Below are 22,666 nucleotides of genomic sequence, written 5' to 3'. Positions count from 1 at the left end.
CAAGGATGAGTATTTCCCCAGCAGTTGTTAGGTAGGATGTGATGGTTATGAAAATTTATAATTTATTCTGTATCTGTGTGCTGCTCATCTTGGCCAGGATTGGTTGGAGCTGCCTCTCCTTGTGTTACCACTTTAATTTTTAAATGCTTGTCCCACTGCTCTATTGTCATGTGGACAGTTTTGCCAGTAGCTGGGAACCCTGTTCTTTTATAAGGTCAGTCTTCTTTAGAACCTCCTAAGTGAAGATCTTAACTGATGCTTTCTGCTGCGTCTTAGAAGGCCTCCTCCTCGGGAGGTAAACAGGGATGTCACCCGGCTTTGGTGAATTCTCAGTGAAATTTAGGTTTCATTAGACTGGCCTTGTTAGTCCTGGTAATGTCTGTTGTCATCACTAAATTCTCTGCTCAGTGTTTATAAACTCTTACAGGTCTTAGGAGGCAAAACCTTCCCTTCAGTTCTACTGCAGCCATGATAGTTTTCCATTTTATATGAAGGGAGTGGCCCAAAGGCCCAGGGGATAAAAATAAAGAGTGGCTGCTACAGTCTTTGGACATTAGGGCGCAGTCTATAAAACGTTATCTTAAGTCGTGTCAGACTAAGAATTGCCTTTATGTGCATGAATAAAAGAGAGAAATAAGGCTTGTTAGTTTTTCATGAGTGTCTGTGTAGTAGTTAGGCCTTGGGGGAGGGACGGAGTGGGAAGATGTTTGTGCCAGAGTCTTAGGCTGGAGCTCTGTGCCTAGTCCAGCACTGATTTGACTGGTAAGTTTTCCCCCAAATTTTACTTTTCCTGTCTTTTTTTTTGGCCCAAAGATGTTATGGAAGAAAAAGAAATCAATCATGACTTTCTCTCAGAGAGCTAAGGGTGGCAGGCGCCCTGTGTGTTTGCCAGTGGGGTGTGTGCCACACCACTCTCGCTGTTGGATTATCAAGGATATCTAACAGCCAGCAACTCCCCTGAGCTGGAGTGAACACAATCTCCTTTCAGAAGGACCTAGGATCTTACACAGGCTTCTAGTGTTTTCAGGGTAGGTCTGTGCATGTCCACAAGGCTAGTAAAAGGAGTAAGAACTGTTACAAAGTCGCAGCTTCTAACTTGCCCTGAATCACTATAGACTTGTGGGCACATTCCCCATCCAGCCCTTTCAGTGCTGAGCAGTGAGGGTTACAGGAATGGAGGCAACTCAGAAGAGAATCTGCACGGTGGAGCACCATCCTCAGCATGTGGGCTTTGTGCTGCACAGCTCTCTGTCATCCATGTAGTGCTGATAGAGTACAGCCTTGGGAGCATCTAGAACCACTTAGGAGGCCCTGCACTCTCAGCTGCTGCCTGATGTTTTCTTTGGAAAGGAACCAGTCTCTTTTCAAAGCTTGGAATGGTAATTATTTATAGCTGTGTGGGGTCCCCCCCCCCAATTTTCTGCAGGACAGTACAAAACAGAAAATAAATATCACCTCACTTCTCAGTTTCCATGGTTACTTGTTGCTAATGTTCTGGTTCTTTCCTCCTGAGGAGCACTCTCTGCCACTGTGACTTGTATAACATTGATGGATGTAAGAAGATACTTCCTTATTTAAAAAATTGGACAGCCATCCTGTTAGGAAAGGGCAGATTTCATGGCTGTTAAAGTAAAACTTCTTCTTGCTATGTGATTGGTATAGAAAACACAATTTTGAGTATATTTTGAATTTTTTTGTCCATGTATTTACTGGCCTTCTGCAGTTTGTTACATTCTTTAAAACAAAACAAAACAAAAAAAAATGCACATGTATCTTATCTGTTAAATTTTGAAGTTCAGCAGTTATTTCTTCCCAGGAAGTGTCCTATTTGACTTAGTATGGACTTCTCAAAGTGCAGGTTCTGAACCAAAAGAGTTGTCTGATTTAGACAAGCAATGTTTTGTTTTAAAACATGCACTAAGGAGCTAATCCAGGACCTTCTGTGTTGTGTGTCTGTGTGGTAGGCGATGCTCTACCACTGGATTATATCAACAGCCCCAGTTGTCTTCTGACAGAGTAAACAGTATCAGCATTCTGAGCTCTAATGTCTCTTGTTCCCTCTATGCATTTTGTTTGTTTTGTTTTTTGTTTCCACACAAGGTTTCTCTGTAGCCTTGGCTGTCTGGAACTTGCTTTGTAGACCAGGCTGGCCTTTAATATACAGAGATCCGCTGCCTCTGCCTCCTGAGTGCTGGGATTAAAGGAGTGGGCCACCACCTCCCTGCACTTCTTTTGCTCTTGCTCTTTGTTCTTCAGTGCTTGCTCTGCTCAGATTCCTGCCCTGACTCCCTTCTTGAAGGACAGTAAGTGCTAAGGTGAAATAAACCTTTCTTCCTCAAGTTGTTTTTGGTCATAGTGTTTCTCACAGCAGTAGAAAAGCACGCTAGAATAGAACTTGGTACCAGTCCACAGGGTATTGCTGTAACTGACCTGACCATGTTGTTTTGGGGGAGGATTGTAGGAGTTTGGAACTCAGGCTGGAGAAGCTGTTGAGTGTTCAGAGCTTAATGAGCTGTCGTGGGAGCTTGGAAGGTAAGGCTGAGAGTAGTGCAGGTGATGGAGGCCTGGCTTAAGTTTGAGAGGTTCTTAAAGACTGGGGGGACTTGGTTGTGGTTATATGTGACTGAAAAATCAGCTGCGGTTAAGAAGGGTCAGCACCATGAAAGTGGAGCTACTTTGATTGGGACAATTAATGCTGATTAGCTAGAGCCGAGAATCAGCTGGAATTAACGAGACCAGGGTCTCAGAGGTGAATCTTCTGGGAGTTATTCCCTCAGGGTCAGCACTGTGCTCAGGAGGTGGCCAAGGCTACAGTTCATTCTGGCTTTGAAAATGTGTGAGGTTCTCCCATGTGGTCCTGTTTGTGAAGGAGTCATAGTGAGCAGCAGAGGCTTGGCACTTTTGAGAGGCCAGCAGAGGCCATTGGAGACACCAGTACAGTTGGATGCCCACCAAGGACAGCAACAGCTGTGGCGTGGAATGGAGCTGTCCTGGGATTCTGAGACAAGCTGCCTGCCCTGTGAATGGCAGAGCTGGAGAAACAGCTGCCTAGGCCCTTCTGGAGCCCAGAGGGTAATGAGTGGGTCCCAGGCATCAAACTGAACTTTTTAAAATTTTATTTTTTTAAAAGATCTATTTATTTATTATGTATACAATGTGTTTGCATGTACACCTGCACGCCAGAAAAGGGCACCAAGTTTCATTTTAGATGGTTGTGAGCCACCATGTGGTTGCTGGGAATTGAACTCAGGACCTCAGGAAGAGCAGCCAGTGCTCTTAACCTCCATCTCTCCAGCCCCTGTTTTATTTTTTTGAGACAGGGTTTCTCTGTGTAGCCCTGGCTTTGTTGGAACTCATTTTGTAGACCAGGCTGGCCTTAAACTCACAGAGATCTGCCTGCCTCTGCCTCCTGAGTACTGGGATCAAAAGTGAGGGCCACAACAGCTGGATTTTTTTACATTGTTGAATTGAATTTTGGTTTTACTTTGATTTGCTTTTGACTGTGCCCTGGTTCTTCCCTCTTGGAATAGAAAGTATGTAACTTATTTTGATTTTACAGGAGCCTACAGTTAAGAGACTTGGATATTTTAAGGGACTGAACTTTTAAAGTGTTAGAATTCTTTTTAAGACTGTGAAACTTTTAAAGTTATATTGTGTTTTATATTGTGATATTAATATTAAAATGAAACTTTTGGTTTTTTTGAGACAGGGTTCTTCTGTGTAGCCTTGGTTGTCCTGGAGCTTGCTCTGTAGACCAGGTTGGCCTCAAACTTGTAGAGATCAGCCTGCCTCTGCTTCCCAAGTGCTGGGATTAAAGGTCTCTGCCCAGCCTTTAACATGACATTTTAGGGACAAGTGGTCAGTTGTGCTGGCCAGGTTTTTGTCAGTTTGACACAAGGTAGAGTCATGTGGGAAGAAAGAACCTCAATGAAGAAAACCCCTCCATTACATTGTCCTGCGGGTCGTTTTCTTGATTAATGGTTAATATAGGAGAATCCAGCCCAGGGTAGGGGGTGCCATTCCTAGGCAGGTAGTCTGGGGTTCTGTAAGAAAGCAGACTGAGCAAGCCATGGAGGGCAAGCCAGCGCAGCACCCTGCCGTGATCTGCTTCTGACTCCAGGTTCCTCCCTGGGCACCTACTCTGATTTCCCCGAAGAACAGTAAGCTTTAAGGTGAAACCGCCCCTTTGCTCCCAGGTTGTTTTTGGTCATAATATCTATCACAGTAGAACTGAATAGAAACTGCTTTGAATGAAGCAGCCTTCAGGTAAAAGCACATGACAGAGTAAATGTGGGCACCCAAGTGAGTGCCCAGACTGAAGAGCATCTGACCTAGATGGAGGGGCAGGTACCCATCCTTTCTGGCTGCTGCTGACTTAAATCTTACTTGGAGCCCTTTGACAAGGTGATAGACAGTGGAGAGCAGGCTTGGCCTGCGCAGGCTCTAGTCCCTCCTGTAGCATTTACTCTCTTCTGTCTGCTCAGTTGGTGTTCCTGCTGGTGTTTCTATCTTCCTTTCCTCTTTTTTCTTCTGCCTTTCCATGTCTCTCCCTTTTCTCCTTTCTCTTTCCTCCTTTTCTCTTCCTGTAGCTAGCTAGCTTCAGTGAAGACCTGCTTCCTTGCCTCTGAGTTTGAAGGGACTGTGAATGCAAAGAGAACTAATTAGGAAGTTAAGCAATCAGAATTTAGAAGTTTGGGCTGGAAATATGTCACAGTAGGTAAAGGTGCTTGCTGCCAAGTCTGAAGACTTGAATTCCATCTCCAGAGCCTACTTCGCAGAAAGAACCAACTCCTATAAGTTATCTCTGACCTCCACACACAGTCACTCTCCAGTAACTTTTACGAACAAATAAATAAATAGATGGGATAAAAATGAAAAGATAATTTTGGGAAAAGAAGAAATAGATGTTAAAACTGAACAGTAGCAGGAAAAAAATTAACATCTACACTATACACATTATGTAGTGTGCTTCCTTACATATTATTTTGGTTTTTAAGCAGCCCTATGAGGCAGGTTTGTCATCTCAGGTTGATAACAGATAACACTGAGAAGGGGAGGTAAGAAAACTCACCTTTGAGTTCTTGCTGGAGTACATGCCATTAGGAATGTGGTGACAGCCAAGATCATACAGCTGGTAAAAGTAGAGAAGAGATTTCACCTTGGGCACTGGTGACCTCCACTCAGTGCGGGACATATGCTAGACATATGCTGACTAAGTGGGTGTAAGTGTATGCAGGCACTTTATGATGCAGCCTCACAGAAGCGTTTCTCTCTCTTTTCCAGCATCTGCCACAAGCCTTAGTGGATCTGACAGCGAGACTGAGGGGAAGCAGCCCTGCTCTGACGGGTTCAAAGATGCCTTCAAAGCAGATTCCCTTGTGGAGGGAACATCTTCTCGCTATTCCATGTATAACAGTGTTTCTCAGAAGCTTATGGTATGTCATGACTTAGAATGGATTTCTAAAGCTACCCCAGGAGAGTGAGAGAACGAGGACAAGAATGTATTAGTGTTGGGGGTAGGACACTAGTTGGCACAGGCTAGGTTTGGAGTAATTTTTCTCTTTCTGGTTGTTTCTCTTCCCTCCCCCTCCCCTCTCCCCTCCCACCAAGCCAGGGTTTTTCTGTGTATTCTGGCTGTCTTGGAATTCACTTTGTAGACCAGGCTGGCCTTGAACTCACAGAGCTCCACCTGCGTCTGCATCCTAAGTGCTGGGATTAAAGGCGTGTGCCACCACTGCCCGTATATGGCTGTTGAAATTTAGAAGAGAAAGTGCAGCCTCCTCTCAGTTGACATGTCTGTCATGTTGACATCATCCATGAAAATTGCCATTGTCTGCTGTCCTGCCCAGAACTGGATCTCACTATCCTCACTAGCTCATGCCCCTCATATGCTTGAGTGGATATGCTTCCCTAGACATGGGTATATGTCAGTAGTTGAAGGGGTTTTATGCTGCTTTGCTCTAGTGAATGCTCCCAAAAGAAAGGACTCAATGCCTGTTGATTCTGAGATGCTGAAAATAAATGCAAGCAGCATTGTCTCATGGCATATAAGGCTCAACTGTCAGCTTTCGTACCTGCTTGCAGGTAGAAAGATGAAAATGGAAACCCGCTCACTTTCCTCATTAAAATTTAGTGGTTTTATAAAGTTTAGAGAAATCCACGTTTGCCTTCTGTCCAGCTTCGCCAGTGCCATGGTTGGCTCCTATAATTTTGTTAGATTAGTTTAAGAATGAGATGTGCTCCCGCTAAAGCATAGGTCAGGATTCTAATTTGAAGTGTATAAGCTTTGGGTACGTGGAAGATAGAAAGCTTATGACTTAGCCTCTGACCCAGAAAAAGATCTTGTGTCTGTTATACAGAATCTACCCAGTTCATAAGCTGCAATGACAGCTTCCAAACAGGTTGCAGATACCCCCACCCCCAGAGGAATTAGATCTCTAGATGGAAGGTCTTTGATTTGCTAACAGTCTATGGGATTTGGAATTCAGATCCCTGATCTTGAAGGTTTTACCTTTGTCCAGTAACCTGAGGTCTAGAGTGCACATATAGACAGGACATTTAAAAAAGCATAGATGTGCCAGGCCCTTAACATGTCCTTCCTCTCTGTTTTCTATGGAGCAAACTTTCAAGTTTATCTCCTAACTGAATAGGTTAGCTTGTAAGTCCTGGTTGTCCTGGCCTGGTAATGAACGCCACATGCCTGGGCGAGGGCAGGGTAGAAGCTACTACTTGAAACTGCTGTATCCTAAATGAGGTTCTCTTTAATTTAGGTTTTCCTTTTCACTTAATCACACAAAGTAGCTACGAGGGGGGGTTGTGCAAATGTCCAGTGAGATTCATTAAGTATTTTTGGTGCTCTTAATTACAGCTCTGCAATCCCCTCTCATTTATCTGACTACCGGTTGCCCTAGACTTTCACCTGCAGAATAGACAGAGTTACTAGCCCGCAGTGAGTTATTTATGCTTCTCTTCATCATTAAGCCAAAAGGCAAACTTCAGACCCTACTTGTCTATATTTTTCAGGGTTTATCACAATGTATGGCCTGAGATAGGGACTAAATAAATGTCTGTTGACTGAATTAATTGTGCTTCGTTCTTTTTTCAGGCCAAGATGGGCTTCAAGGAAGGTGAAGGATTGGGTAAATACAGCCAGGGTCGGAAGGACATCGTGGAGGCCTCCAATCAGAAAGGTCGACGTGGTTTGGGTCTGACACTGCAGGGCTTTGATCAGGAGCTGAATGTGGATTGGCGAGATGAGCCAGAGGTAACTGGTGAGGTTGGAGGAAACAGGAAAGCTATTGGTATTGTTGAATGTCTGGTCTCTGAAACCGTATTTAAAAATTTGAACCCTTGAGAGGCAATTTGAGCAGGGTGGTTAGAGGGGTTCAAAATTAGCATCTTATATGGAAGATGTGCTGGCTAGATTCATGTCAACTTGACACAAGCTAGAGTCATTTTAGGAGAGAGAGCCTCAGCTGAGAAACTACCCTCACCAGATTAGCCCAGCCTATGGTGCATTATCTTGATAAATGATTGATGTGAAAGGGCACAGCTCACTGTGTGTGGGTGTCACCCCTGGGCTGGTGGTCCTGGGTACTATGAAATACAAGCTGTAACCCAGGTGCTGTTGGTGGCGCACGCCTTTAATCCTGGCACGTGGGAGGCAGAGGCAGGCAGATCTCTTGAGTTTAAGGCCAGCCGGGTCTACAGTGTGTTCCAGGACAGCCATAGCTACACAGAGGAAACCCTGTGTTTCTCTGTGTGGAAAAACAAACAAATAGAAAAAAAGCAGGCTGAGTAAGCAGCACTCGTCCATGGCCTCTGCATCAGCTTCCTCCAGGTTCCTGCCCTGCTTGAGTTCCTGTCCTGACTTCCTTCAGTGACAGATTGTGATGTGGAAGTGTAAGCCAGATAAACCCTTTTCTTCTCAAACTGCTTTTTGGTCATGGTGTTTCATCACAGCAGTATAAACTAACTGAGACGAACAAAAAGAACACTGGAGGTGTTCTGCCCAGTTCACGAACCCCAAAGACCAGGAATGACTAGACTCCCGCTGTAAATACATGAGGTTCTTTTTATTGTAAATTACAAGCTGCAGCTTGGGCCCACACCCCCCACCGAGCGCCCCATGCTCAGGTTAGTTGGGTGATTCTGGTCCTTCCCAGCATGCCCAAGGCAGGGGCGATTCCTGCCTGGCAAGCATCTATTGGTCAAAATGCTTCATTTTGAATTGATTGGCTATAGGAAGGTCCCCAAACCATTAATGACCTGGTATTCCTCCCTAGGGGGATGAGCCAGTTTCCTAGCAACTGTATCTCTAGTGGGTGGGGAAAGAATGCAGTAAGGCAGGTTCTTCCCCTCAGGGCATGGCTGGACTTCTCCACCCACCTAGTTCAGGCCTTAATAATAGCTGCTAATTTTTAATCTTTTTGGTCTCTCAGAGGCAGAATGCAGAGAGAGCAGTTTGAGTCTGTTTTCTAGGAATAACACTAGATAGAATAGATAGAAGGAAGACTCTGATAGGATATAGAATATGTATAGAGTATGATAGGAGAAGAACTTTAATATTCCTGGTGGACTGTTAAACTTCACAGGCTTAGGAATTCTCTCTCTGCTAGGAGGGTTCGGCAGGCAGAGGAGCACCCATGCCCCCTTGAACACAGGACGGAATACGAGCTCTGAAATTCTCCCATCTTCACATTTTGCCATCCAGGTTCTGAGCAGGTGTTTGCTTGTGTGCCGCACTCCTACTGTGATGCTGAACTGTTTTTTTTTTTTTTTCCTTGATTAAATTTGTTCTAAGACAAACTTCTTTGCAAGGTTGAGACTCAAACTCATACATACCAGGAAAGCAGTTGTCACTGAGAGGTATCTCCAGGAGGAAGACAGGCTTTTTTCATTTGCATGCATAGGTGGTGTTGAAGTTTTATTCATTTTTACGTATTCCTCAAAGGGTTTGAAATAGGGGTAATTAAAGCACCTGAAAACAATAACGATGTGAAATATCAGCATACAGAGCTGAGGTGAGGGGACCGGCACAGTCTGCATGTGGCTATAGGGAAGCAGGTGTGGCTCTGAGTGCTGGGAAACTGCTGGGGGGGGGGGGTTGCCTCTGTGATGTTTCAGGGGGAAAAAGACTGGTGAACGGTGTACGGAGAAGATATACTGAGATTTTCTCAGATTCTGATGAGCTCTGACCTAACAGCTTCACAGTGGGCTTGCTCTGCTGCCTCACAGCTGTGATGAGATGGTGTGGAACTGGGTAAAGATTTGTAACTGTGGCTACATGTGAAAGACTCCCGTTGAGCCTCTCTAGATGGGGAGACCCCGCTTCCCAAGGAACAGCGAAACCAGCCTTCGGATGCAAGCCGCAAGAGGTTTATTTCGATACACGGGTACCCGGGGCGACAAAGCCTTTCGGAAGACTTGCGCGCCTCTCGGTTGGGGTGACGGGTTTTTATAGGGCTTGGGAGCAAGAAGAGCGATTACAGAAGCGAGAAGCATAGTTACAGGGATCTGATTGGGCGGTTTGAACAAAGCCATTGTTAAGTCACGTACCCGGAACAGGGAAGGCGGGAAGGCAGTGGGTGGAGTCACGCACCCGGAACAGGGAAGGCGGGAAGGCAGATGTGGGTAGAGTCACGTACCCGGTTCTTATCCAGAGTGTTTCAGGCGCCCAACCGCAGCAGATATCCTGCTGTTGGGCATCTGTCCCGCCTTGCCTCTGACCCTGCACTGCTCCAGTCTTGTAAAATAGTGTTGACAGCATTATGCTAGGGCTTTATTCTTTCACATGTAGGCTGAGGCCTTAGAGAATACCGGGTGTTCTCCTCATCCTCATATGTTTGGAAACAAGTACATAGTGGTTCTGACCCTTTCAGTGGGACAGGACTTGAGTGCACTTTGTTTTTAACTCTTCTGTCTTAATGATGGTTGCCTTGTCCTTGAGACCCTGCACTGTGATACCATTTATGCTTTTCAGAGCATATGATACTACCTTTAATCTCACCGCTTCCTCTGTCAGTGGGGACTTGCTTGCTTGGGGAGCAGTCTGTTCAGCTGCCACTCAGGTTAGCCACTTGGATAGGCTTCGAATTCTCATTTCCTAGTCCAGTGGCACTCAGTCCTGGAATGACTGTATAGTTATTTGGAGACTTAAATAAATTCAGTGTCCACCTTAGACCAACTTCAAACATGTGCTCTGAAAGGCATCACTCTTGAAAAGCTCTGCAAGTGGTGTTAGTGTACAGCGCCGTAAGAGCCCTGCTAAGGTCTGTTCAGGAAAGTACTTGAAAAGCTAGGAGGAGGCAGACATTAGAGATGAACTCCTGCTTTCCACCATCAGTGCTGAGGAACAGCCTCTGGGTTATTTTGTGAACAGTGTTGAAAGGCATTAGGAGGTAAGCTAGGTGCTGATAAAGTCTTACTGTTTCGGAGAACTGTATTCATGTGAGACACTGCCTACTTACTTCTCTGTCCTCATTCTCTTGTTAAACTCCTTAAGCCAAAGACTTGTCTTACTTCATCCTGCAGTTGGGCCACTTCCACACAGTAACCACCAAACAGTACTGGGACAAATGAAAGGAACATTGAAGATTCAGGAGTTTTCTAAGGGAGTCCAAGCAGAGTTGGAGCTGTCCTTCAGAAGCTGAGCTTTCATTCTGGCTCTCGTTTCTCATGTCTGACCACCTACCTGCACTCCATACCACAGTTTAGAGCCTTCTCGGCCTGAGTCCCTCTGCATTCTTTTGGGGAAACCCTGGTGGGTTGGGTAGAATCCTGAAGGCCTATTTCATCTGACCTGTGCGTCCCTTTTTTGTTTGTAGCCCAGTGCCTGTGAGCAGGTGTCATGGTTTCCAGAATGTACCACTGAAATTCCTGACTCTCGGGAAATGAGTGACTGGATGGTTGTGGGACAGGTAGGATTTCATGAAAATGTACCCATTTCTGCCTTTTCTTTCCTCGAGTCTGGTATCTGCCTACTGCAGTTTAGAGAAATGTGGAAGCTCTGTCACAGGTGTGCCCAGGAGCTGTGGCATGAAACCTGAAAAGTAGAAAAGTCCCCTCTGCCCCCAGGAGATACCTTTGGAGTAGCTTGTTACCTGTCTGGTGTGTTCTCAGGCCACTGCTTGGCCCAGCTCAGATGAAAGGCCACCGTTCCTCTCCTCAGAGTGACAGGGCATTATCACACATTAATTAATCTTACTCTACAAAACTGGAAATGAGGAGTGATTACCACTCTGGTGGTCTCTGTAAGTAGGATCACTTCAGGAGCTCCCCAAAGTCAAAGCTGCCTTCATCACTCCAAGGTTTTGCTCTTTTCAGTCTGACTTTCTTCATATATCTAATGGGGTTTTCCAGAGGCCAGTGCCTGTACTAACAGCTGATTAAAATGCAGAACCAAGGCAGGGAACTGGGCTCCCTTCTTTTTTTTTTTTTCTTTTTTTTAACCAAGCCACAAATTGAAGAAATTTCCAGAAATAAACTTCGTTTTGAAAATAAGGTTATTTTATTTATTTATTTTCAATTATTTAATTTTTTTGGTTTTTTGAGCCAGGGTTTTCTTCATAGCCTTGGCTCTTCTGGACTTACTTTATAGACCAGGCTGGCCTCAAACTAGATCCACCTGTCTCTGCCTCCCAAGTGCTGGGATTACAGGCATGTGCCACCACTGCCCAGCGTGATACCTTTTAATAAAGTACTGGCTCATTCATATAAACAATAACTGGGGGGAGGTTATTGATTGTCTTTAGAGTGTTAGGGACTGAACTTGTGCGTACTAGACAAGCATTCTAAACTGAACCAGCACCCCCAGCTCCCACTTTGAGAAATAGAAGATTTTCAGCAGCCTAGTAAGATGCTTGGTAGGTAGAGACATTTGTATGCAGAGGAATTGCGTCTGATCCCTGGATCCAACATGTTTGGCTGCAGAGAACCAAGTCCTGAGATAATCCTCTGAACACTACATAAATGCCATGGCATGGACGTGCCCGCACATACACACGCATACCACACAAACCCTCGGGGAGAAAATGAAAAACTTCTGTGGCCACAAAGTTTTGGGTGATGTTTTTGAGGTAGTGACACTTGGACAGGCTGGGCTGGACCTGTCATCTCATGATGGCTAGTTGGGCCTTTGTTTTCTGTAAAGTCACCAAGTCAGTGCCCAGTGTCAGGCATTTCTGCTTCTCTCAGAGTGGGCAGCTTACTGGATGAAAGACAAGCTTGTCATGTGGAGGAGCCCTGTGCTTCTGCCTTTCTGCTCTAGGGGCAGATAGCTTATGTGTCTCTTTCCTGTGTGCTCTTTCCAGCCTCGGCATTTGGGCGTGCTGTGACCATATGGTACTCTACCCAGAGCTCCCAGCACGCTGCTTCATCTCACAGCCGTCTGGAGCACAGCCACGGGGATTTGGGATTGTCTCTTTCTGCCCCTTGGGGATTGCTGTTTCTTGGCAGGGACCTAACCCCCTTCTTGCTTAGAGCACTCAGAATCCTAATCTCCCCACTCTCCAGTAAATAGTCACACTTGGTCAGTATTTATGATTTTCTTCTCCCTGTAGAGAAAGATGATTATTGAAGATGAAACCGAGTTTTGTGGGGAAGAGCTGCTTCACAGTGTGCTCAAATGTAAGGTAAGGCTGGGCTGGCCAGGTGGGAAGCCTGTGGGTGAGGTGAGGGGGCTTTTCTAGTGTTTCTGTCCTTGTTTTTTGTTGGGTGTAGCAGTCACTTTTTTTTTTTTTTTTTCCTGGAGATGGGAATGGAAGTATACATGATGCCTATGTCCAAGGTAGTATTTTTCTGATAACTTTCCGGCCTTGGACTGTTGAGTTGTCCATGTGGTCAGCAGTCAACAAAGACCTCGCTTAACCTCAGTGTATCAGACCCTGGTCATACACAAGGGGCCTGGTGAAGTGAAAGTTTAATCACCTTTAGCATCAAGTCAGTATTTAAGCCTCATTTCTATAGTAGTTTTCCTGTGTGACTTTGGGCTAGTAGTTTGGATGTCTTTTGTCTTCTCTGTAAAACTGAAGAGAGTGCTTCCCTGGGTGGTTGTGAGCATTAAGTGAAATTGGAGTATGTAGCAACTCTTGGGTGTTGTCCTCCCCACACATCTTGTGGCCTGATTGGCAGGTCAGGAAGCACACATCTGGTATGCTCTGAGGAGGAGGTGGTTTGGAAAAGAATGAAGGTTGTTTCACAAAGCTCCTTTTTTGACAGACAGAGGGTTGGAAATACATCTATAACGTGACCATGTCTCAAGTGAAATGAGGATGTCTTGTTTCTAAAGAGCAGAGTTAGAGAGAAGGTGGGAGAGTGTGTGTGTCCCCATGTCTTCAGGAAGCTCTGGTCTTGATTTGTTTTTAAGTTTGTTTGTTTATTTTGGGTTTTCAATACAGGGTTTCTCTGTTTAGGCGTGGCTTTCCTGGAACCCCCTCTGTAGACCAGGCTGGCCTCAGAGTCACGCCTTCTGAGCCCTGGGCTTAAAGGCGTGTGCCATCGTTGCCCAGCTTGTTTTTAAATTTAGAGTTCCAGTCAGGGGAACCTAAATGCTGGTACTTAGATCCCCTGGAAGGTTTGGTGGCATGGGGAAACAATTGCTGTGAGGATTAACTGTGAGCAGAGTTGGCTTTCTGTGTGGCAGAGGTGCTTTTAACGACTTGATCACAAGCCAGGTGCCTGCTTCACTGGGATTTTTGTCACTTTATTGGAGAGGTAATTGAGGGTCAGAAGGATTCAGCAACTTGTCAGGGTTGCACAACTGGATATGTCAGCGTTGAGATGCAGCAGGAACCCAGTTCCTTGGAGGGCAATCAGTCTTAAGACCCTGGTCCTACCCCAGAGGGCCTGGGATGGCACTTGCTATAGAGTGTGCTCCTTTCATTGCAGAGCGTGTTTGACATCCTGGATGGGGAGGAAATGCGGCGAGCACGCACCAGAGCCAACCCCTACGAGATGATCCGGGGAGTCTTCTTCCTCAACAGGTCTGCTGGGCTCCCTTCCCTTCACTTTGTATAACCCCACCATTCATTTGAGCCTCAGTTTTCCATACTCCTGGGGCTGATCCATGCTTTTCTATCTTGCTTTGTTACAGGGCAGCAATGAAGATGGCTAACATGGATTTTGTGTTTGATCGTATGTTCACAAATCCCTTGGACTCTGATGGGGTGAGATTTTTGTGGTGCTGAGTGGATTTAAGCTTTGGTAGCTCAGGGATTGTCGTTTGTTCAAGGCGAGTGTATTCCTGCTATGCGGTAGCAATGCATTTTGCTCTGCATTCCCCACATAGTCCTTGAGTGCTTCCTGGTCTCAGGAGTGGCCCGGTGTGCCAGGCCCTAAAGATCTGTGATTTCACCAGGGTCATTTTCTTTTTCTGCTACTCTGAACAAGCTCTGTGTGGGATCGTAATTATGAGGCTTTGCCCTTTCTGTAGATGTGGTAGAGCAAAATGATTTTCTGCTCTGCTACATCTCATTTTTCTGAACATCGGCCGTCCATAATGATAGAGAATGCAAGAAGGGAAATTTCATTCTAGAATTCCCATTGGGTTCAAAGCATTTTTACCCACGCCTAGGAAGTTGGTTTCTTTTACAGTGACAGGGCCAGGACAGGGCCAGCTGTCCCCAAACTTGTTTCTGCTTCATGAACCCTCATTCTCCTAGACTCTACCCCCCTCATTAGCCACCAGCTAGAGGAACTTCTTTCCAAGTTCTTTGCTATTTCAGCTCCACCTGCCTAAGTACTTGTTCCACGCCTCGGTCTTTCCTCTCCCAGGCCTTCCTCCCCATGTTCAGGTCAGCAGGCAGGAGAAAAGGCTCTTGGAATTAGCATCTTGAGAAAATTGGGTTGATACACTGTTGCTTTAATTTTCTGAGCCACCAGTGAATCCCTTTAAAGCTCCTGCCTAGCAGAGGAGCTCTGTTAAGCTGATGAGAAGGCACAGCGTTGTCTGGGCTTTTGACTGTGCATGCCCTCAGCAGCCGGTATCTGGTTATTGTCTTTGCTGTTAGGAGAATGAAGTAGGCACCAGGATTGTACTGTTCAGGTCGAGGTGGATGTTTGTGACATAGGGAAATGCAGTGTGTTTGGACAGCTTCAGGCAGCTTCTGACCTGAACTGACTGTGTCCAGGGAAAATTGCCCGGTCAGAGGTGTGTCTTTGCACTCCATGATAAACGTCGTTTCTCTCTAGCTCCTCATGTGTTCTTCCTTCTCATCTTCATTTTCCCTGAGGACCTGAGGGACAGCCAAGCCTAGCAGGCCTGCTGTGTTTTCAGGGAGCAGTTGCCAACAGAGGTGGGAGTGGCCAGAGGCATAAGCATGCTTGGGTCTTAGGGATGTTTGGGTCAGACAAATTATTGCCTAATCATTGGAAAACTGGAAGCTTGGTGTGGTGTAGAGAAGGAGTGAGGAGGAATTCTGAGGTTTTATAATTGGTGTGTGGTGCTGCAGCTTATAGGAAAAGGAAAAAGGGTCTAAGGGAAGAAAAAGAAATGGTGAGCGAGAGCTGGAAGAAACAAGGGAAGGAGGGGTTTAGGTCTTGGGGTATCAGTGACCTCATATGAGGGATTCTGTGCTGAGGATTTTGTATGTCTAAGAGAAGCCTGTCTAATGTGATGGATACAGTGAACGTGGGGATTACGCTTCTGTCTCATTAGTGGGAGTGCGAGGCAGGGACGGTGCTCATTATGTGCAATACTGCACTTGGCAGACAGAGGAGAAAAGTATGGAGAAGGCTAGAGTTTTTACTTCAAGGAAGTTGTTCTAGTTGATTATAATGCCATCTTATATTTGTGGCTACTTTATAGTTTTAGAAAGACCATGGCCACAGGTTGCATTCTTTAATTCTATAGCAGCCTTGAGAAATACCTACCCTCATCCTAACTTATAGTTGAACAATTGAGCTTAATAGCTTCAAATATATACTTGACGCTGACTCCATAGTGAGGAAGTTTCAGAGCTAAGAACCACCTATTCCTTCTGTAAGCAGACTTTCTGGACAGGTCCCTTGTCTCATGACAAGGCCTTCTTGCTATGTTACCCAGACTATCCTTGAACTCACAATAATCCTCCTGCATCAGCCTCCAAGTGCTGGATGGTTTATGTACACAACCATCTAAATTTATTGCAAAATAAAGGTAATGGAAGGACAAAGAAGAGAAGGCGCCAATGAGGGAAGAGTGAGGCTGTGGTGTAGGAAGGCAGGTCCTTGAGGCTGGGAGGTGGGTAGTATTACAGCCCCAGATATGGGTGCTCAGGGAGCAGTCGTCTGATGTCAGGCCTCCTGGACTCTGACCAAGCCTTGTTCCAGCTGTGTGGACAGGTTGCTTTGCATCTTGGTGTTTCTTCCTCTGTGTGCAAGCTTCTCCCCAGGGTACAAGAAACACAGAGTCCTGAGACATGAGGACACCACTCAGCCATAGATGCGCTCATTAGGAATCTGAGTTGGCCTGTTTGTGGGAAAGGTGTTTGGGGTGAGGAAGCTCCAGAGGGCAGTGGTGGTGACTGAGGACAAACATCCTGGGTGTTGTGGGGGCTCTGGATTATACTTGCTGATAGGCATTTTTTTTCCCTCCCTTCCTTGAGTTCTCCTTTCTTTTCCTCACTGAGCCATATGTTTCCCCTATCTCCTTGTCTTCCACTTCTCTTTTCAGAAGCCACTGCTGAAGGACTCGGGGATTGACCTTCTGTACTTTGCTGATGTCTGCGCAGGCCCAGGTGGCTTCTCAGAGTACGTGCTATGGAGGAAGAAGTGGCATGCAAAAGGCTTTGGGATGACGCTGAAGGGCCCTAACGACTTCAAGTTGGAGGACTTCTACTCAGCCTCCAGTGAGCTCTTTGAGCCCTACTATGGTACGGACGTGGAACAGGGCAGGGAATGGGAACTGTGAGGGTAGCTTCTGTGTGGGGACTTGAAGGCTGTTGCTACCTGTGCCCTATTCTGTTAGCCAGGGTTCACAGTCTCTGGCATGAAGGTCTTGGATCCCTCTGAAGGGCCTTTTTTTTAACCACAGGCTTGCACTCCTCTGGGCAAATTTTCATCAAAGCCATATTAATTCATCCTTGTAGGACTGTGGTTCTTGTGTGGTGATGGGGATAATGAAACTCCCTGATTCCTTGCTGAAAACTGGCAAACACAGATCATATGCCCCAGCTGCAGCCCTGTGTGTTGGTATGAGCTGCCCTTACCAGCAGACGGCTCAGTAGCTACGGCAGTCCCTCTGCTCTGACCGTAAACTCTTTCCTTACTGTCCTTAGTGGAGGTTCATGTTGGGGTTTTGTCTGTTTGTTGACATGGTTTTGTTCTGTGTGTTGTTGTTTTTGTGTTTTTGAGACAGGGTCTTTCTGAATAACTCTGGCTGGCCTAGAACTCGCTATGTAGATCAGGCTGGCATTAACTCACAGAGATACACCTGCTTCCGCCTCTCCAGTGCTAGGATTTAATGTTTTGAGAAGGGGTCTCACTTTGTATTCTGTATTCTGTGCCAACCTAAAACTCCCTGTGTAGCCCAGGCTGTCCTTAAATTTATGGGCAGGCTTCCTGCTTCAGCCTCCTGAATACCTGTATAGGCATGAGCCTCTATGCCTGGCTAATACTGGTTTTTAAATATCAAAGATCCTCTCTTTAGTTGATGACTTCTGGCTGGTCAGTCCCCTTTGATCCCTGGCTTCTGAGAGCCAGGCCTGTTTCTTGCCAGTCTGTCACCACAGGCAGGATGGGTGCTGGGTCTCAGCGCTCCTGACCCAGCTGCTGAAGCAAGTAAACTCACAGGGTTCTTGTGTCCCCTCAGGTGAGGGTGGGGTTGATGGAGATGGAGATATCACTCGACCAGAGAACATCAATGCATTTCGGAATTTTGTTCTGGATAACACAGATCGCAAGGGTGTCCACTTTCTGATGGCAGATGGGGTAGGTGACTTTCTGTAAAGATTTTTAAGGATGTGTTGTGAAGCTTGCTTTGTTTGCTGTGCTGGGGTTCAGACTCTTGGCCTTGGGCTTAGTAAGTGCTCTGCTGCTGAACACCCCCTCCCCTAGTCCTTGAGAAATGCTTTGGTTTTGTTCTTTAACTGCCCCAGTAAATGGTAACTCACTTCATATAGTAAGGATGCACATGTTTATCTATTTTATATATTTTTTCTACAAGTTTTATAAATATTATACCATTGTGGACATGTTTGCTGAGCTTACTTTGCTAACAAAGCTGAGGGACTGATGGCTCATGGCTCCAGCTGAAATCAACCAGGCAGAAGTGAATGGGAGGTGCCATGCAATCTTGTCATCTTGGCTGTTGCTGCTAGAGGCTGTCTCTCCTGCGCTGACAGATACTTAAGCAGTAGCAGCAGCACAGAATCCATGGAGGCCCTTGGCTGGCTGAAGTGAATTTTCAAGGGTCTACCTGAGCAGTCACTCAGGATGCAGAGAGAACATAATAAAGGTGATCATTTCTGATGTGAGCCACCACTGACTTTGGAGAAAGGACAGACAGTATGCCTTACAGGATCACATAGCTGGGCCTTGTGAGTTCTTTGTGTGTGGAAGGAAGGCAGAGTGTCAGAGGGGCCTGAGGATGATGCACTGGCTCCCGAAGCCTTGTGCCCAGGAGGGATAGAAGATGGACAGGGTTGCAGCTGGCGAGGGGGAAGATACTGCTCCCGTTGAGCAGATGTGTGGGGTCTGCCAGTTTTGCCTCTACTGCAGAGGGACAGCAGGGCTGCAAGCTCAAGGACAGGAGGGCTGTGCTGGCCTTTTGCTTTATTTCTGTTACTTATTTTGGGTTTTCATTGTTGATGGGAATGCGTTAACACAGGATGTTTTCATATAAGTATATATTGCACACTGAACATATTCCTACTCCCCATCCTCCTATCCCTATCTTTTCCTTTCTCCTATTTTAATTTTTTTTTTTTTTTAAGGCAATGTCTCAAATAGCTCAGGCTGGCTGCAGACTTACTCTAAGATCAAATTGGCCTTGACTCCTGATCCTCCAGCCTCTACCTCTCAAGTGCTAGAATTATTGGCAGGTGCCACCATGCCTGTCTCTGTTTTTTAATTCCTTTTTTTTTTTTTAAGATTTATTTATTTATTATTTATACAATGTTCTGTCTGTATGTAGACCTGCATGCCAGAAAAGGGTGCCAGAGCTCGTTATAGATGGTTTTGAACCACCATGTGGTTGCTGGGAATTGAACTCATGATGTCTGGAAGAGCAGCCAGTGCTCTTAACCTCTGAGCCATCTCTCCAGCCCCTGTTTTGAATTCCTAATTAGCTCTATAACAAACATGTATTTTGAGAAGCATCTTTAAGTCTGGGAGACAATGGTAAACATTACTTTTATAGGACTGCATCATGAGATCTGGCCTGTGGGGGCAGCTTAACAGAAGCTGGTGCTCTCCCCTCTACTGTATAATCATAATATGCAGCACAGTTTGTGCTATGTGTACAGCCTAGTAGTGTTGGTCTATTCACTCTGTTGTGTGACTGATTTCCAGAACTTTTTCATTTTGTAAAGCTGAAATGGTACTCTTAAGACCAGTCCTTTTCTCCCACTTCCTGTATCCTTTACTTGGGTATAAGCATGGTTCATGACTGGCAGCTCCTTGATGACGGGAGATGCTCTGGAGATTGCAGCATGCATTCTTGGAGCATGCATTCCTCAGAATGTACCATCTGGAAGGAAGGGGCTCCACAGCTCAGAGCAGAACAGTGGGTACTGTAAGTAAATCCTTGTCTGGAATTCTCTTTCTCAGGCCTAGGGCCTTCAGCAGTCAGTGCAGTGCAGTGGCAGAGCCCAGCAGAATACCTCCTGATGTGTGCTCCTGCTCTTCTTAGCAATTAAATGTTTTCTATCTTGTATTTGACCAGTGATAAGTCAGTACTGTGCCTCTCCTGCCTTACTTGTCCCTGGATTCGGGTGTGAATTTTAAAGTTTTCTGGACCATTTCTTTGGAAAAGCAGACTTGGTCCTGTGGTTTAGGAATGATAAAGCAGGAGGTGGCTCAAATCCAGTAGTAACTCACCATATTACTTTGACAAAGAAATTGAAATGCTCACCAGTCAGATGGTGGCTGTCTGACAGTACCAAGAGCTCCTGGTGAAAATGAGGTAGGAGTATGATTCTCTGTCCTTACCATTTCTCTCTCCCATCCTGTGCTCTCCTTCCAGGGTTTCTCTGTGGAGGGGCAGGAAAACCTGCAGGAGATCCTCAGCAAGCAGCTCCTGCTCTGCCAGTTCCTCATGGCACTGTCTGTTGTCCGGACAGGTGATGCTTCCTCAGTTTTCTCTTCCCCAAGGATCCACTGAGGCCCCATTTGACAGGAGCATGTATAGGGGTTGGTTAAGAAATGGAAGGAAAGAAGGAGAAAGAAACTCTGGTATCAGGTGGCTGGTGGCTAGATGAAGAATACAGGGAAGAAAAGGCAAGAGGATCCCCAAAACACTTTCTGAAGCTGGTTGCCTCATAAATTGTCTTGAACTTGTATGGACCAGTTTCAGTCATCTTTTCTGGCTCAAGTGACCTCCCCCACATCCTGGAGTAGCCCTTGATCGCCCTGAGCATTTTCTTTTCAATACAGGGGGCCACTTCATCTGCAAAACCTTTGACCTCTTCACACCCTTCAGTGTGGGGCTCATCTACCTGTTATACTGCTGCTTTGAGCGTGTGTGTCTCTTCAAACCCATCACCAGCAGGCCTGCCAACTCAGAGCGGTAAGGCCTTCCTCTCTGCCAGCTGGTTGGTCAGAAGTCAGCAGTAAACCCTGTGCTTCTGTCTGGCATGAATTCTCAAACTGTGTTAAAAACCTTGACTTTGGAAATGTGATTCTCCAGAGAGAGCTGGGATCCTTGTCTGAGTGGTCGTCCTCAGGTTGTTTGGACTGCCACCTCCACAGCTGGGTTTACCAAATTTCTGTGTGGGGTTCTCCTGTTAATAGGAAGAGTGTGACTATTAAGAGACACTCGGGAAGTATAGGCTGGGAATAGGCAGGGAGGCCACCATACAGAAGTGCTGCAGGAGGCCAGGTGCCTACACACGAGGTCAGAGAAAAACAAGGCCAATCGGAGTTGTCAGGTAGCCTGTTAAAGTGCAGATTTCTGTGGAGCGTCTACAATTGGCAGCCTCTCCAAGTTGTGTCTTACTGGTGTAGGGCAGTTGAGAACACCCCTACCCCATAAAAGTAGAAACAGTCTCAGATAAGGGATTTAAATATTTTATTTTGAGACAGGGTTTTATAGTAATAGCCCTGACGAGCCCAGAGTTTACTACATAGACTAGACTGGCCTTGAGCTCAAGCGACCTGATTGCCTGTGCCTCCCAAGTGGGATTAAAGGCATTTGCTACCACTTCCTATGAAAAGGAAGGACATGAGGTAGCAGTTTTTGAGGCACACATAGTATGTTGCCCTTTGAGCCCAGGCTTAAGGTTGACTGGAAAGGCTGTTTAGCTTTGTGGCTCTACAGCAGTGGGGTGAAGGGGTATGTGGGGAAAAGGCTCCTGCTCCTTGGACTGACAGAGTGTCTCCTGCAGGTATGTGGTGTGCAAAGGTCTGAAGGTGGGCATAGAGGACGTGCGGGACTACCTCTTCTCTGTGAATATTAAACTCAACCAGCTTCGGAACACCGAGTCTGATGTCAACCTGGTAGTTCCCTTGATGGTCATCAAAGGAGACCATGAATTTAATGACTACATGATACGGTCTAATGAGAGGTAAGCTGACTGACTGCCTGTGTCTGCTGGTGTTGATGGGTTACTAAGGAAGCCTAGAGGATGAAGGACCTCCTGGCTCTTGAACATTTTGTCATCTGTGTTTGCTCTGTTGGTTCTGGACATTCTAGGACTTCAGGCTACTTTTTGGTTACCCTGATCTATTTTTTTTTTTTTTTAAAGATTTATTTGTTATGTACAGAGTGTTCTGTCTGCATGTACCCATGCCAGAAGAGGGCATCAGATTTCATTATAGATGGTTGTGAGTGACCATGTGGTTGCTGGGAATTGAACTCATAGCCTCTGGAAGAGCAGCCAGTGCTCTTAACCTCTGAGCCACCTCTCCAGCCCAGCCCTGATCTATTAAGCATGTCCTGTCCCAGAAATGGCAGGTGGGTCCCTGGCTCTATAGCCCTGCCCACAGGAACCAGAGACTGATGGTAGGAGAGGCTGTGGGCTGGAGTTACAGGCTGTGAGCCACTTCATGGGTGCTGGGAGCCGAGCCTGGGTCTCTGCAAAAGCAGTGTGGTTTTGTTTTGTTTCCAGACAAGGTCAGCCCAGGTTGGCCTCTAACTCAGAGATTTGCCTGCCTCTGCCTTCCAAGTGTTCAGTTAAAGCTTGTGCCACTCCCAGTCGCTGCAGTGTGCATTCTTTCTCTTTTTAAGATTTATTTATTTACTATGTATACAGTGTTCTGCCTGCATGTACACCTGCACACCAGAAGAGGGCACGAGATCTCATTATAGGTGGTTGTGAGCCACCATGTACTTGCTGGGAATTGAACTCAGGACCTCCGGAAGAGCACCCAGTGCTCTTAACCTCTGAGCCCCCAAGTGTGCATTCTTAACTGCTGAGCCATGTCTCTGGTCATTTCTCCTTTTCAGACGTTTTTTGAAGTGTTTTTTTTTTTTTTTTTTTTTGAGTTAAAGGGCTGTGTTTGTGTTTTAGACATTAATCTCTTATTAGGC

At 46.1% G+C, this 22,666-nt stretch overlaps 1 protein-coding gene across 1 annotated transcript in view; it reads left to right on the top strand.

Annotated features, from left to right (window-relative positions):
* Cmtr1 (cap methyltransferase 1) overlaps positions 1-22,666 on the top strand; it is a 40,289-nt gene that overhangs the window by 6,055 nt on the left and 11,568 nt on the right. Inside the window, exons 3-13 of the mRNA XM_055606998.1 lie at positions 5,284-5,435; positions 7,106-7,264; positions 10,827-10,919; positions 12,561-12,632; positions 13,888-13,982; positions 14,093-14,165; positions 16,652-16,850; positions 17,789-17,907; positions 20,162-20,258; positions 20,572-20,704; positions 21,522-21,701. Coding sequence (XP_055462973.1) covers positions 5,284-5,435; positions 7,106-7,264; positions 10,827-10,919; positions 12,561-12,632; positions 13,888-13,982; positions 14,093-14,165; positions 16,652-16,850; positions 17,789-17,907; positions 20,162-20,258; positions 20,572-20,704; positions 21,522-21,701 — 1,372 coding nt within the window. The remainder of the gene's footprint in view (positions 1-5,283; positions 5,436-7,105; positions 7,265-10,826; positions 10,920-12,560; positions 12,633-13,887; positions 13,983-14,092; positions 14,166-16,651; positions 16,851-17,788; positions 17,908-20,161; positions 20,259-20,571; positions 20,705-21,521; positions 21,702-22,666) is intronic.

Source organism: Psammomys obesus, unplaced genomic scaffold (genome assembly GCF_907164565.1).
Source record: "Psammomys obesus unplaced genomic scaffold, mPsaObe1.curated_primary_1811, whole genome shotgun sequence".
Taxonomy (NCBI): domain Eukaryota; kingdom Metazoa; phylum Chordata; class Mammalia; order Rodentia; family Muridae; genus Psammomys; species Psammomys obesus.
This window is presented reverse-complemented; position numbering and strand designations above follow the sequence as displayed.